The sequence below is a fragment of the Tinamus guttatus genome, unplaced genomic scaffold (assembly GCF_059628265.1).
Source record: "Tinamus guttatus ecotype Peru unplaced genomic scaffold, ASM5962826v1 Tinamus_guttatus_pri_ptg000033l, whole genome shotgun sequence".
Classification (NCBI taxonomy): Eukaryota; Metazoa; Chordata; class Aves; order Tinamiformes; family Tinamidae; genus Tinamus; species Tinamus guttatus.
The window spans coordinates 1,844,301-1,857,795 of NW_028288567.1; the positions used below are offsets into that span (position 1 = coordinate 1,844,301).

At 41.7% G+C, this 13,495-nt stretch overlaps 1 protein-coding gene across 2 annotated transcripts in view; it reads left to right on the plus strand.

Moving 5' to 3' along the window:
• RPS6KC1 (ribosomal protein S6 kinase C1) overlaps positions 1–13,495 on the plus strand; it is an 81,243-nt gene that overhangs the window by 40,276 nt on the left and 27,472 nt on the right. For both annotated transcript variants that reach the window (XM_088532005.1, XM_088532011.1), the window contains 2 exons: positions 11,109–11,156; positions 12,746–12,878. In XM_088532005.1, coding sequence (XP_088388131.1) covers positions 11,109–11,156; positions 12,746–12,878 — 181 coding nt within the window. The remainder of the gene's footprint in view (positions 1–11,108; positions 11,157–12,745; positions 12,879–13,495) is intronic.

Here is a 13,495-nt window from a genome sequence, read left to right on the forward strand (position 1 = left end):
AAATGAAGTCATGGTTACAGTGCTGGGGTAAGGACGAGCTGCTCTGTTTTCAGTTGAATAAACTGGTGGATTTTTGAAAGGTAGAAGGGTAAAAAAAATCCTACTTTTGAACTATCACTTGAAATGGGGGAGGGAGGACTGTTTGTTCTCCTTGACTGAAATCTGGAGCCAAGACAGAGATCCAACAGTAAAGGAAAGCTTATTTTTGACTCATGCAAATAATGTCTACCAGAATCCCAGGGTAATATTCCTGTGTAAACAGTAAAGGACCATACGGATTTTTTTTTGCAAGCCTAATTAAGAGACCAGAAGAATTGATGCATTGGTTTGATAATGCTAATTATCACCTTCCCGAGTACTTTTAAGATGATGCATTATGCTGCCATGTGGCAGTGTCTTACACAGACTGTAAAGACTCATTTCCTTTTTTGCTGTGCTGTTTTCCGTGTGTTTTTTGACAATTCCTTATGTTGTTCCTGGGCTGAGCATAGCTGGTGTCAGGTCAACTGGCTCCTGTGTAGCTTGCCTCAGAAAAACTGCAGCTGGCCTCTTAATTCTGAATTTTCCTTCTTCTTTTTTTTTTTTTTTTTTTCCTGTTAGGCTGCACCTGGCTGTGGGAGTGTTTTTTGTTTTTCTTTGCCCATTTCTTTATGTAATTATGTGCATAAGCTGATAACTTCTCCTTAGAAGGCTGTTAACTATTATGGTTGTTTCCATAGCACATAACGATTTCTCAGCTCTGAATTGATGTTCCTTGCATCTTCTTCCCTCTTTTGCAAATACAGAATTTAGCCAGTGTTTCCTCTGGATATTTCTCAAGGAGCTAGGATTGAAAGAACTCCTGTCTGCTGGGTTAGGAGCCGCTCGCTAGGTGCAGTAGGCATGGCCTTTGTGGAGTGGCCTGAGCCTGCACAACTGTTGCAGACGAACACGGACCGGCGGCCTGTGCTGCTGTGTTCTGTCCTTGCACAAAAAGGACGAGCAGCGACTGGGAAGGGCCTTGATCAGAATGGAGCTTTTGGAGTCCTTGGAGCTGCCAGATCTCCTGGATTTCTCCTAGCACAGTGCTAGCGAGTGTCCCAGGTGCTGGAAAGGTGTATCCAGGGCTGGAGCTCCCCAGGTGTATCCAGGTGGAGGTGTATCCAGGGCTGGAGGTGTATCCAGGGCTCCATGTGGAGCTGGGAAGAATCAGGATTCTGGTGGGGATAGAAATACAAGGTCTTTGTGTCCAAGGAGCGTTCGGAGAGCGTAGCCCTGTGCAGACAGCTGGTATGCTCATGTGTAAACAGTGTCCTAGGGGTTGGAGTTAATGTTTAAAAAGGAGCAATATTCTTTCAGGAGTCTTTGTACTCTGCGTACCTGCTTCCAGACTCCTTGTTGTGTTTAGTCTTACTCCGAGAGTGCTCGCTTTTATCATGTGTTTTTAAGTGTTCATAATGTTGTGAAACAAATGAAAAGCTAATCTCAGTTGGTACAAGCCAGAATGTTCTGAGGATGTTTTATGTGGTTTTATAATGTGTACACAAAATGCGTGCAAGCACGAAGGAAAAGGGTGCATATGTGTCTGTGTGCCGAGATGATGCCTCTCCCTTTCATTTAAACCAGTCTCACTTCCTTCCTCACCACCAGCATTGCTTTCTGCCTCTCTGTGCACTGGCGTATACCCTAAGGCTCAAATCATGGAGAAATACAGATAGGTGTGTAGGTTTCTAAAGCAAGGACTCTGACTGGAGCGAAGCGTGTGGCATAGTGTGTCCTTGGAAGTGAATTCTGATTTCCAGGGCCAGCACTGAAGACACGGTGCTTTTGGGCACAAGTCTGTAGCCGATAACGAGTTACACAGAATTTTGCCCCAGAATAATCATCTGACTCTGAGGAAGCTTCATTTGTCTCAGAAAATCAGTGAGAGGGTAGGAAGGAACCGTTGGCATTTTGAGTGCCCTCCTGCCTTTCTCTGTGCAAGAACAGGCTAAATAAACGGCCTGAAAGCGGCAGTGGTTGGTTTGCAGACCTGTTGTCCCCGTGCTGCTGGAGGCCCGGAGCGGTGCCTGCCTGCTCCAGTGCTGGCCTGAGAAAGCAGCTGCAAACCTCCACGCCATCAGGGTGGAGGGTTCAGCTGGCGGCGCCTTGGCGTAACGCCGCTCTCTGTTCTGCTTCTGAAGCCACTTGAAGTACTTTGAACGCACTTACTTTTCACAGATGAAATTCTAGTTGTTCCTTGAAAGTCTGTCTTTTTCAAGCTGTTTTATAGCAGGCAAAATTTTTAGACCTTACATATTTTTATCCTGATTCATGGAGAGGTGCCATCTTTCCCTCTCTGTGCTTTTCCATCTTCCTTGTCACCTGGATAACTTATCGTGTTGACCCTTCTCTGATAATTCCGAGACAGAGAATTTAGCCTTATAAAATTCCTAAAGATTTTGTGTAGAAGAGAGCCCGTATCAGTGCCTCTCCTCTTACTCTTCTTCTCTCAGGCAAAAAGCTGTAGTCTAAATCCAGCTATTTTAAAATAGACCTCAGCAGACCTATGCTTTGCTGGAGGAAACCAGGTTTCCTACACTTGGCTGCTGCTGTGTCTGCTCACTTCATTGTGCCAAAGGTTAACTAGATGGTATTTGTAGGTATTTTTTACGTTTGTTATGGGAAGAGTCAATCTGGGGATAGGTTTCTTAAAACAGAGGTTTAATCTAATCCAAAACGTGGCTTTGTGCTACACGGGCCATGGGCTCTAAGCTGTCACTGATAGGCAAGCATCGTTCTCGGCGTCATCAGAGGTACCACACTGAAAGTGGGCTAATATCTAAGTATTTTAGCTCAGGTTGTCACCAACCAGGAATGATCAATTATTTTATCAGTTCCTGGGCCTTAGCGTGTAGAACTTCTTTTTGGAATGCCAAAGGTATTTGCTTTCAAAATTTATCTAATTAAAAATCCAGGTTGCAGATCCTATGCTGAGTTTCTGCCCTAGGCGAATCTCTCCTTTGAAGCTCCAACTGGGCCCTGAAGAAACCACTTTGTTATGGTGCTGCTGGATCCCTTTCACGATGCTGTTTCAAAAGCAATTTCTTATTCTTTAGAACCCTCTGTTATTTAGATTCATTCAGTTTAAACATTCATCTTGAAAGCTGCACATGCTAAGTCATAAGTGCCTCTGTGACCGGCGCTGGCCTTTTATGTCTTGTCCATGCCCTCCGCGGGTGCCCCGTGAGGCCGCGTTGTCCGCGTTGGCGCAGCGCTGGTTGCTGAGCCGGCGCCGCACCGAACGAAACGCTCTCACCAGGGCCTCGGGGAAATTGTTCAGGGTGTTGCTGAAGAGGATTTGAGAAGTAAATAACGTTTTTTTGTGGGGCACTGGAAGCGGCGTTGGTGATCTTGACTGCAGCGTCCTTTTTGTGCCGTTGTGCTACCGTGGGATGTCGTCGCTCTGATGCTGTTGCGCTGTGATGAGTGGGCCCGATATCTGTGTGTGGCACCCAAATTGGTGTAACGGGTTATTTAACAAGGGTGACTGCTGCTCACCTCCTTGGCGAGCAAAAGTGCAAAAAAGCACAAATGTGGGGGATCCAGGTGGAGTTCACATGTGCAATCTGCAGACCTGCCACTGAATTCAAACGGGTTGTGGTTAGTTTTAATGGAGTTTAGTCAGGGGTAGGCGAAGTGGGCTTTTTTAAATGAATGCATGTGCTGTACAAGAATATGTAACATTGCTGGAGCAATGTCCTGTTAGTTTGTAACAAGCTCAGGTGTAAGGCATTTGGTTTTGTTGGGACTTGAAAGAATGTTGTGATTATGAAACGGAATTGACCGTAGCTCATGTTTCCTTGCGCCTGGCTCTGGAGTCCGCGCTGCCAGCCAGGCTCCTTTAGATCATCCCACGGATTTGAATGAGCCGCTGTGTGTATGTGAGAAGTGAGGAGAGAGGGTGACTGTATTTAAGAGCATGGCTTGTTTCAGACCTTCGTTTCCACTAAGATGGTCAGAAAGAGAGGCTAGAGGAGCACATGTTATTAAGAATTAAATTGGCTAGCTGTTTTTTCACATGCAAACATATTATGCTGGAAAACAGTGGTGGCAAAAATGGTTTAAAAAGCTGAAATTGAGTAATAGTAGTAGCAATTAATGAAAATGATGAAACTTTTGAGAGCCTCTTTTGTTCTTTGATAATCCTTCAGTTTCCTAAGTGATTTCCTAAGACTACAGGATCAAACAAATGACAGGAATCATCATCAGAAATGATTCCTTGGGTTACTGCTTCCCTTTCCATACTGCCACAGGATTACCTTTAGGCCAGCGTAAGGATCGAAGTCCCAAATTACGAAGCTTCGTTGACTTTCAAACCAGTCTGTTTTCCAGATGAGAGGTGTTCATTCCCTTCTCCCCAACCCTCAAGCACCTCTAACACCTGCTGCCTGTTTTCCTAAATTCTTTCCGTTTATACCATCTTGTATATTTGAGTATTTTGATTCTATAAAGCCCAGTTTCTCTCTTTCTTCTGAAATTTCATACAACTTCAGTGAATGTTTTGTTTCATCTGACCAAAACAGTCTTAAAACTGAGTAAAATAGTGCAGATTTTTCCCTTTCCTTTATGAAATAAAAATAAAATTATTGAATCTTCCAGTACAGGCTGAACTACATGTAAATATTCCATCTTCCAGAATTAAAAGATTTATAGAGATAATTCCTTTTAAACTAAAATCAGATATAGTTTTCTTCTTAAATGTTGCTAAGTCGCTTAGAACATAATCAATGCCAGGCAAATACTCTGTATGTGATACTGACTGATATTTCATATTGTAACCTGTGTTCTCTATTATAACCTACCAGATACACCTCTTAGCTTAGTGTCTGTTGTTTATTGTCTTTTCTTTAGTTTACTCTGAGAACAGAGGCTTTTCTCTCTGTTACAAACTAACTAAAATTACTTAAAACCATGAATTTGAATGTCTGCTGCTTCCTTTGGTATTTGCAGTATTTGAAGCTGCAGGGTTTGTCTTTTAAGTACGCTATTACTGCAAGTCATAGCGTACACGAACCATAAGTTCCTTACAATAATGGTGTGAAAGGAGGAATAATTGCAAACTGAAGATAATTCATATTGCGCAGGTTACAAGGATAAGCAATAATCACGTTTTTCATACGTATTAGCCAAATGTAATCTCTTTTTTATAACGACAGAGGGAGACGAGGGAGAATCAAGATGGTGTAATCTGAAAACTGGCAAGAATAAGTCTGTGTTAAATAGATCTTTTAATCCTGCTAGCCTTGACAGCCAGCGCAACTGAGGAGCACAGGGGGATCCATCCCCTCTTCTGCCTCTTTACCCGAACTGTTGTGCTCAAGGCCCTGCTAAGGTTTTCTTCCAGTCCCATCCTGGGCTCAGGTGAGCAGCTTGTCTCCCTCCTGGTTGTACATCACCACCACTGACGTAAATGCAAGGGAAAAATCATACATGATCAGCCAATACCTCTTTGAGTTTGTAAGACTTTCTGTTAGAAAGTCTACCCTGTAATAGGAGTGCGTCTGATCAGGAGTCAAGGACCAACAGTGACCTACTGGTGACTTTATTACACGATGTGTTTTCAGCATAGAACAGCAATTTAATGAGAAAATGGAACTGGTTCTAAAGGAGTATTGCAATGGTGGCATATCTTCAAAACACTTCAGGTACCTGGAACTGCAGTAAGAGTTTATATTCCATTTTATTTGATTAAGCATGAGCTCTTTGCTAACCTGTTTTAGTCATCTTAAAGCTACATTTTTTGTAAGCAAACATGTTTTGATATATTTGTTTTGATTAGTATTAAACCTTTCTCAAGTAAATAAAACAGCACAGACGTGTTCTGTGCCATATGCTGAAAGCGTGGAGTCTAGAAACCCAGCAATGTTAAGTAGTGGGTGGGGGGAAAAACAGACAAGAAAGAGGGAGAGGGGAAGGCAAACGAGGGCCCTGCGTGGGAGGGTTGCGTTTGTACGAAAGCCGCCTGCAAGAGAGCAGCACGTTCGGAGCAGCCCTTATTTCTCCCAGGAGCGTCCCCCGTGACCTTGGCTGGGTGCTCTGCAGGGTGACTGGTGGTTCACCACGTTCCCTTTTCCCGGTGACTCGCCTGTTGCCTGCCTCTGGGTTTGTGTTTCCCCGTATGCTGACTTCTGCAGTATTCCTTCAGTCTCTCATCTCCGGGCTTTGATGCATATGTTCTGAAGGTGGCCACCGTGACTTTGGGTGGCAGCAGATGGTAAACCTTCAGGCTGCCACCGGCTATACTGGTGTTAAGTTGGAAACTTAACGTTTGATGAAGAATCAGTAGTGCATATGAAAGAGCTTTTACTGCAGAACTATCTTTTAATTAAAAAAAAATTAGCATACTGAAACATTTGCTAATTTCTGTGCATTTAAAGGGTCCTAAAATTAACTGTTTTCTTAAAGCTGAAGTATGGTTATTTACCAGTCAGGTTTTATTTTATTTTTCTCCAATTAATTGTACCTACTATACTGAATTAAATTTAATTTATTTTCCACTAAGCTGTTGAATACACTATAAATCAAAGCTAAGAAGCTAATTTTTTTTAAGTAGCTGTTGTCAGCATCAGAATTAACCCTTGACTTAGAAGAAAAGAAAAAAAAAAAAGGCAGGAAATCTTATTTTCCACCCCACAGGGTTATTGCTCTTCCCCAGTTTGCTGAGACACTGCCATTGCAGTTTCGCTGTGTTCCCCTGTGGTTTGGGATGTGTCTGAGAGCTCAGGTGCTATATAAAACACCCATGGGATTTCTGTGCTGCTGAAGACACTTTCATACATTATATTTGTGGCAACTGCGGTTTGCCTGTCAGTGTTTTTGGCCGCTTTGAGACACACAAAAAGTGGGGAACAAGGAGTAGGCAACAGTGTTAGAAATGCCAGTGTGGTACATAGACCTCAGCTCTGCTTGTTCACTAGTATTACAAATAGGATTTTGCCTTGTCTCCTTTTGTGTCACAGTCTAGTTGTTCTTGCTGTGCATTTTTCTCCCTGCTGTGCATTTTTCTCCCTTCTCTCTGGGACAGGATGCTGAATGTTAGAGTTGACAGCTCAACGTTATGAGGTATTAAATACTACAAGTTACGCTGTAGTCATCATCACAGAAACAGATTCAACCAGCCTGTGCAAGCCAGGAAGAGGCAGCTCTGTGTGACCTGCTCTGGTAGAGGATAGAGTTAAGCAGCAGGGAACTCTATGTGGAATTTTGTTTTGTTCGATTGTGTCATCCTGGCCACTTTGCATTTTAAAAGGAAACCTTACCAAAAAAACAATTAATGAAGAACATGCCTGCTCTCCGTTTTGTAAGGAGAAAGAAATGTAAAGGAATGCAAACAGAAATGACTTGTTGGGACAGGGCTACTGTAAAGGATTTGACTGTGAGATAGGAGGTGAGGAGCAGGTATTTGGGCCAGTGGCAGAGCTGTGTGTGCACTTCTGCAGCAGCCTGGTATTGTAATCAAGAGCTTCTCACCTGCCTCTGCTGTATATGTGTGGAAATAAGTCAAGGAAATACGCTTGTGGCAATCTCTTTCCTTGTCTTATCCCTTTTATTGGTGATTTTTTAATCTGTATATTTAATTGGGTGGCTCTGGTTAAGGCACCTCTTCTGGAATTTGCATGCACTGTTGAAATGACTTCTGAGTTTAGCGGGCCCATCCAATGTATCTAGGCCAAATGCAGCACCATGAGGTACCATTAGGAAGTTTGTTTTATGATTCTCCTTGGGCTGCTTGGACTCTTTGTGAAATAAACAGCCTTGCAGAATGGTAGGGATTGAGTCAGCAAAGAATTTCCCTCTAAATGAAACAGATCCGTAGATTATCTTCAGAGCTGCATGCTGTTTTCACTGTTGGAAAAGCGGGATAAAATATTGGAAAAAAAAAAGGGACAGGTATGATGTGTGTTGGGAAGGACGAAGAGAGAAGCTGGTTAGGAAGACTGGTTGGTTCCTACCAGCAGTTAACCTCAAAGGCACAGGACTATTGTCTGTTGTTCATACTGTTACAAAGCTGTAGCTGCACCTTTCGTTTTGATCTGGTAGTGTAGCAGATGAAGCTAGCCCTGAAGGGACCAGTTGTCTGCTTTATTCCCGTTAGTGGTAGTCATTCTATATGTTTTCCTATAGGGTGAAGACTCAGTAATCTGTTCTGGTACACCATATGCTGGTACAGCGCTGATAAGCAAGTGTGAAAAATGAAAGGGAGGAATACATTAATTGTATTTGTGCAATAAGGTATGCTATCAAAGGTAATTATTTCATGACAGTTTTAGTTTTAACAGTTGTTTTATCATGAAATAAAAGATGGCTTTAGGAGCCTTTTATTGGGAAGACAATTGTATCAAATTAGTACCAAATTAGATTTTTGTCTTTATAAAGGTGAGCGAACCCATGAGCAGTTTTTAAATTGGTGTCTTCTACTCTACAAATGAACAAATCCTGTTTGAGGGTTAAAGAAGCTATTATTCTGTCCTTTGTGCTGACAGCTTCATTACTGATTGGCCTACTGTTGGTATTAAAAAAATGTTTGGCTCCTTATGATCTTTGTGCATGCAACTATAATATTAATACAGACCACGGAACTGTTCATTAAGAAGTGACTTTAAATGAGGTTGATGCATGTAAATCTGGAGAGATACAGATGTTAAATGCAGCCGTTCCTTTTTGTATACAGCCGTATGGCTAATAATTTCCAAGTGGCTAAAGCTCTTGTTAGCAAGAGTGCTGGGGTGTTAAGAATGGCCCTATAAATAACTTGAAGAACTGAAGTTGAAGGTGCTTCTTTTAAAGACTACTGTTAACTAAACATTATTGCCAAACAGATGGAAAGCATTCACCAGCCTGATGTTTTTACGTCTAATTATATTATCGCCAGTCCTGTACGGCTCAGTTGAAGAGGTGTATCCAGAGGCCAATTTATAATCATTTAGCCAACACCTGTTTGGGAGATATTGACAGTCAAAGGGCACATTTAAAAAAAAATCACATATGTTCTTGTATTTATTGCCTCAATGTGAACAGTGTCTAGTTACAAACAAACTTTGGAGAAGAAAGAAGGAGACTGTAAACAAATAATCATTTCCTAACCATTTTTATCTGTCTAGTTTTAGGACCTCCTGTAAAGTGACCTTTTTTTTTTTCCCTTGTCCACTTGGTTCTTTTTATTGTATATATTTTTTAACTTCACACCTTCTGATAGCAAAACCAATTTTATTGTTGTAATATATTCAGCCCGTTTCCATTGTTTCTGGAAGGCTCATGTAAGAAAGAGGCCTGAAAAGCTGTCTGGGAAACTTGTAGGCCTAGGGACATTTGTCCTTCCTTATTGTGCCCTCTGAGGTGGAAACTGTTTGTGATTCCTTTGTTGATAAATCTCAGTAGCAGCAACTTCTGTTGATGTTTTTCCCCAGAAGATATACAATAGCTTTTAAAATTGTTTGCAGCTCTAATAAAAAGCAAACATGTTAAAATCTTTATACTTGAATGATCATGTTCAATATTGGTGTTCAGGGGGCACGGGATGTATTATGGAGATTGAGCTACTGCTGCTCATACCCTCCTTAGGTTCCCTGAATGTCACAGATCCTTGTAGACTTTCCTGAAAAGACTTTGATATTGTCACTGTTTGCAAAAGGTCTTTAAAATTGGTCCTTGGGATGGAGCACTGTTGTCACTTTTGCTGTTTGTTTTTTAATTTGTGGAACTCTCTTTGCGCTTAGGAAAGAGAAAAATGATTCAAAAACGATACAATTCCCTTTGTCTCCATCACACCTTGCTGCGGGCGCTGCACCTGATGGCCCTCCCCGATTGCCATCGTGGAGAGCAGCCCAAGGTGCCAGCCCGGTCTTAGTCCTCTGGACTGAGTCGCTGCATTTTACTCATGCAGCTCAAAATTGGGTGCCAACCCCCAGAGCTGGCATTGGCAGCTCTGTAGGCCTTGCTTTTGCAGCGCAAGTATTTTGGCGTAAATATGTGCAACTGTTTATGCTGGGGGTGTGCAGTGCCTGTTGCAGTCAAACCGGGGTGCGCAGCCCTGCCCTTGTTGCTGGACGGAGCCGGCGCGGTGCGTGCGCTGTTTGCACGGCGGTCCTGCAGCCGTGCTTGAAGCAATTCGGACCCTGTGCGAGGGCAGAGAGCAGGAGAGCTCCAGCCCCCGCAAGATGTAGGTCCTCAGGTGGTCTGTATGCATGGGTACGTATATATAGTTTGTTTTGTTTTCACCACCTAAAGCAACGGAGCTTGCGAAGAGGCAAAGCAGTGTTTAGTACCACTGACATCAATGGGCTGTGGTTAAAGTAAGTGCTTTCAGTAGAGGTAATGCACTGTGTAACAGAGATGTTCTGCAGGTATTCTCCTTTCTGCAGCATTTTTTTTCTTTACCTTAAGTGGTTTACAGCTGGGCTTCCTTGCAGCCATTTCTGTTGTGGCTTATGGATGCTGCAAAACAAAAGAGCAGCTGATGAAGAGAGGCAGCAATGACTGTACAGCTGGTAAAACATATTTTCATGGCCTCTGTGTGTGTGGTTTCAGGTTAGCTTCCTGCAAACGGGCTATTGTAGCCACCTCAAAAAACCAAAAACCCTCCTGTAACCCACTGGTAGGCAACTGGTTTTATGTATAGGAAGCCTGATGGGAAAAAATGTTACTGGGGAGGTAAGTACAGTGAGCTGAAAAAACAAATAGAATTACAGTGAAGTAATGCAGGAGGATGATACTATGTGAAGAAGGGTACTTTTCATGCTTCTTTATGCTGTTGCCATTACATTTTTATAATTTGGGTTCTGCTGAATTATAGCTGCAATTATAAAGTGCTATTTTATAAATTAAATTAGGATTCATTTTTATAGTTAACTGTTGGGGAATTAGATGACATTCTAGTGCTAAAGAAGTGTATCTATAGGGATGTCTATCCTCAACCATATTCCTTTCCTAAAAAAAAAATAATTAACAAATGCATTGCTAATATGCTGCAGGGCTTTATTATTTTAATCATGTCTTATATCACTTTCTTTGTAAGAATATTCAACATTAGGTCACGTTTGGTTAACTTATGTGAATCTTAGATATTTTTCTGCATGTGTTTTGCTTAGGTTTTGCTTGTAATGGACACTAGGACACAGGAGACTTTTATACTGAAGGTGAGTAAAAGGTTTTATTGCGTCTTGAAACAGTTTAGCATGATAATGTGCACCATGCAGAGAATGCCTTGCACATAATATATAGAGTTATCTCTTTGTCGTGTGCTGCTATGTTAATACTTACACCCCTGGAATTACCTACTGGAATTTATCTTCTCTTTTTCTAAGTATTCAGTTGTTTTCCGTTCTTGTCTCTGTGTAACCTCCCTATTGTGCTTCCATGCAGGTTTAATCACTTGAGCTGACATAAGTTATTGAGGCCAATACCTTAGCAGGCTTTGGTAAAGAATTGCAGTTACAATGTGTTTCTGAAAAGACCCGCTATCTTAGGGAGTGCGCCAGTTTTTAAATAAGAAAGTTGAGTTGAAAAATTCCTTAGACTGAGTGATTCCACAGCTCTTCACTGTTCACTTTGGGCTTCCCTCAGCTGAAGGGTATGATACTGGCCAGAGTGGACTCCGGATAAAATGGAACACTGGTCTTATCCAAAATGTCTTTATTGGATTTTTTTATGTCAAATCTGTCAGCTGTCATATCTGAGTTAATGTTAGTAACTTTTGAATCAGCAATAGTTAATTGTCAGGGCTGTTTTTTTTTTCAGGTTAACCTTTTTTGTTCCAAAAAGTGCTCAGACCAAGATCCCAACATTCTCAGTGCCGGGAATTAGTTGAGTCCAAGTCTTGTGGCCATTAGTTCTGGCTTATGAGACATACACTGCTGGTGGTAAGAGGGCCTGAAAAACTATGTTCCAAACAAGGATCTAGCTGGTTGTTAGCATTTTGTACCTTTGCTTTAAGTCTGGCTGAAAATTCTGCTTTAACTTTGCACTTCTGGCCTTTGAAACCGTTTGTCTTACATATATGCAAAGTGCAGAAAACTGCTTGTTCCTCAGAAGGGAATAATTGTGAATGTTGTATATTGGAACCTCACTTTATCTGCTGGCAGACAGAGTAACATTGAATTTCCCATTTAACTGCTTATGTTTATCAATATTGTAATAGGTCACACTATTGACATACTTTTTTTTTTCTCTTTCTCTCTCCCCTTCTTTTCTCCCTCCCGCATCAATTTTTTCACTCCTGGCAACTTCATCTCTGTGCTACCTCCCAAAAATCATTACCTCTCAAGGAGACTAATCTGTTCCCTTGCTTTTTGTTGTGGTTGTTGTCTTTACTGTCGTACACTGAACATCTAAGGATTACCTGTAAAGCTAAGGTGTTCTTTTGTCTTCGGAACTTGGATTGAATTTTAACAGTGTCTTTTGGTCACGCAAAAAAATAAAACTTAAAAAAAAGGTCACAGGGAAATAACTGAGTGTCATCCTGATGACTTAGTTTGAGAGAGATTCTAATAAAAACATTGACCCATGTAATTGATTTTAATGGCAGCTTTGTGCCATCTTCTGTTCTCTGGAAATGCGCCAGATGCCATCAGCGCAGCCTCGGGGGACCGAGGGGCATAGAGCAGCAGATGAGTGGTTTCTCTGAAGCCCAGAGTAACTCGGATAGATTAGTTTGGTTGATAAACACAGAGCACAGCAGGCTCCAAAGGCAACTGAGGGTACAACTGACCTTTTTGTTCTCTGTCAGGGTCTAAGGAAAAGTAGTGAGTACAGCAGGAGCAGAACGACCATCATCCCCCGCTGCGTGCCCAACATGGTGTGTCTGCACAAGTACATCATCTCCGAGGAGTCTGTCTTTCTTGTGTTACAGCACGCAGAAGGTTTGTTTCTGGTTTAAGTGTATTGCTAGAAAGAGTCAAAGCTTTAGGTTTTATTCGCTGGTATTTTTCAGTGTCCAACTAATCTCTTATACTTCTAATTAAAATATTTCTAAGAGTAAAGATGTCATGTAAGACAGCCCGCACCCTCCCTCCCATTTCTCCCTCACTTGTAGTGGATCTGATTCCTATTTCAAACAGCCTCAAATCCTGATGGGTTACTTGAATTGTAGCAGTATTGAAAGCTTCCAACTGTTTATTTTCTATAAAATAGGAGAGTGAGTGGTTTGACTGCAAAAAAAAGCCTGGAGTATTTACAGTCATCTCCAGGAGATAGTCTTTGGCTACTTTTGCATACTTTGGCAAGTAAACCTTTTTAAAATCTTATAGTTAAAATGACAAGTATCCCCACAAGAGTTTAATAACTCTCTGTTAAAAAGCAGGAACATTTGCCTATTACCTAATATTACATAGTTATTCCGATCTGAATTTTAAAAAAAAGTAGCTAGTGGCATCATATAGGAGTTCAAAGCAGAACCACAGAGTTGTGCCTTCAAACTATTTACAAAATTCCCGTTAAATGTACAGAGAACAGGTGGCAAAAAATAATTACATTTTGA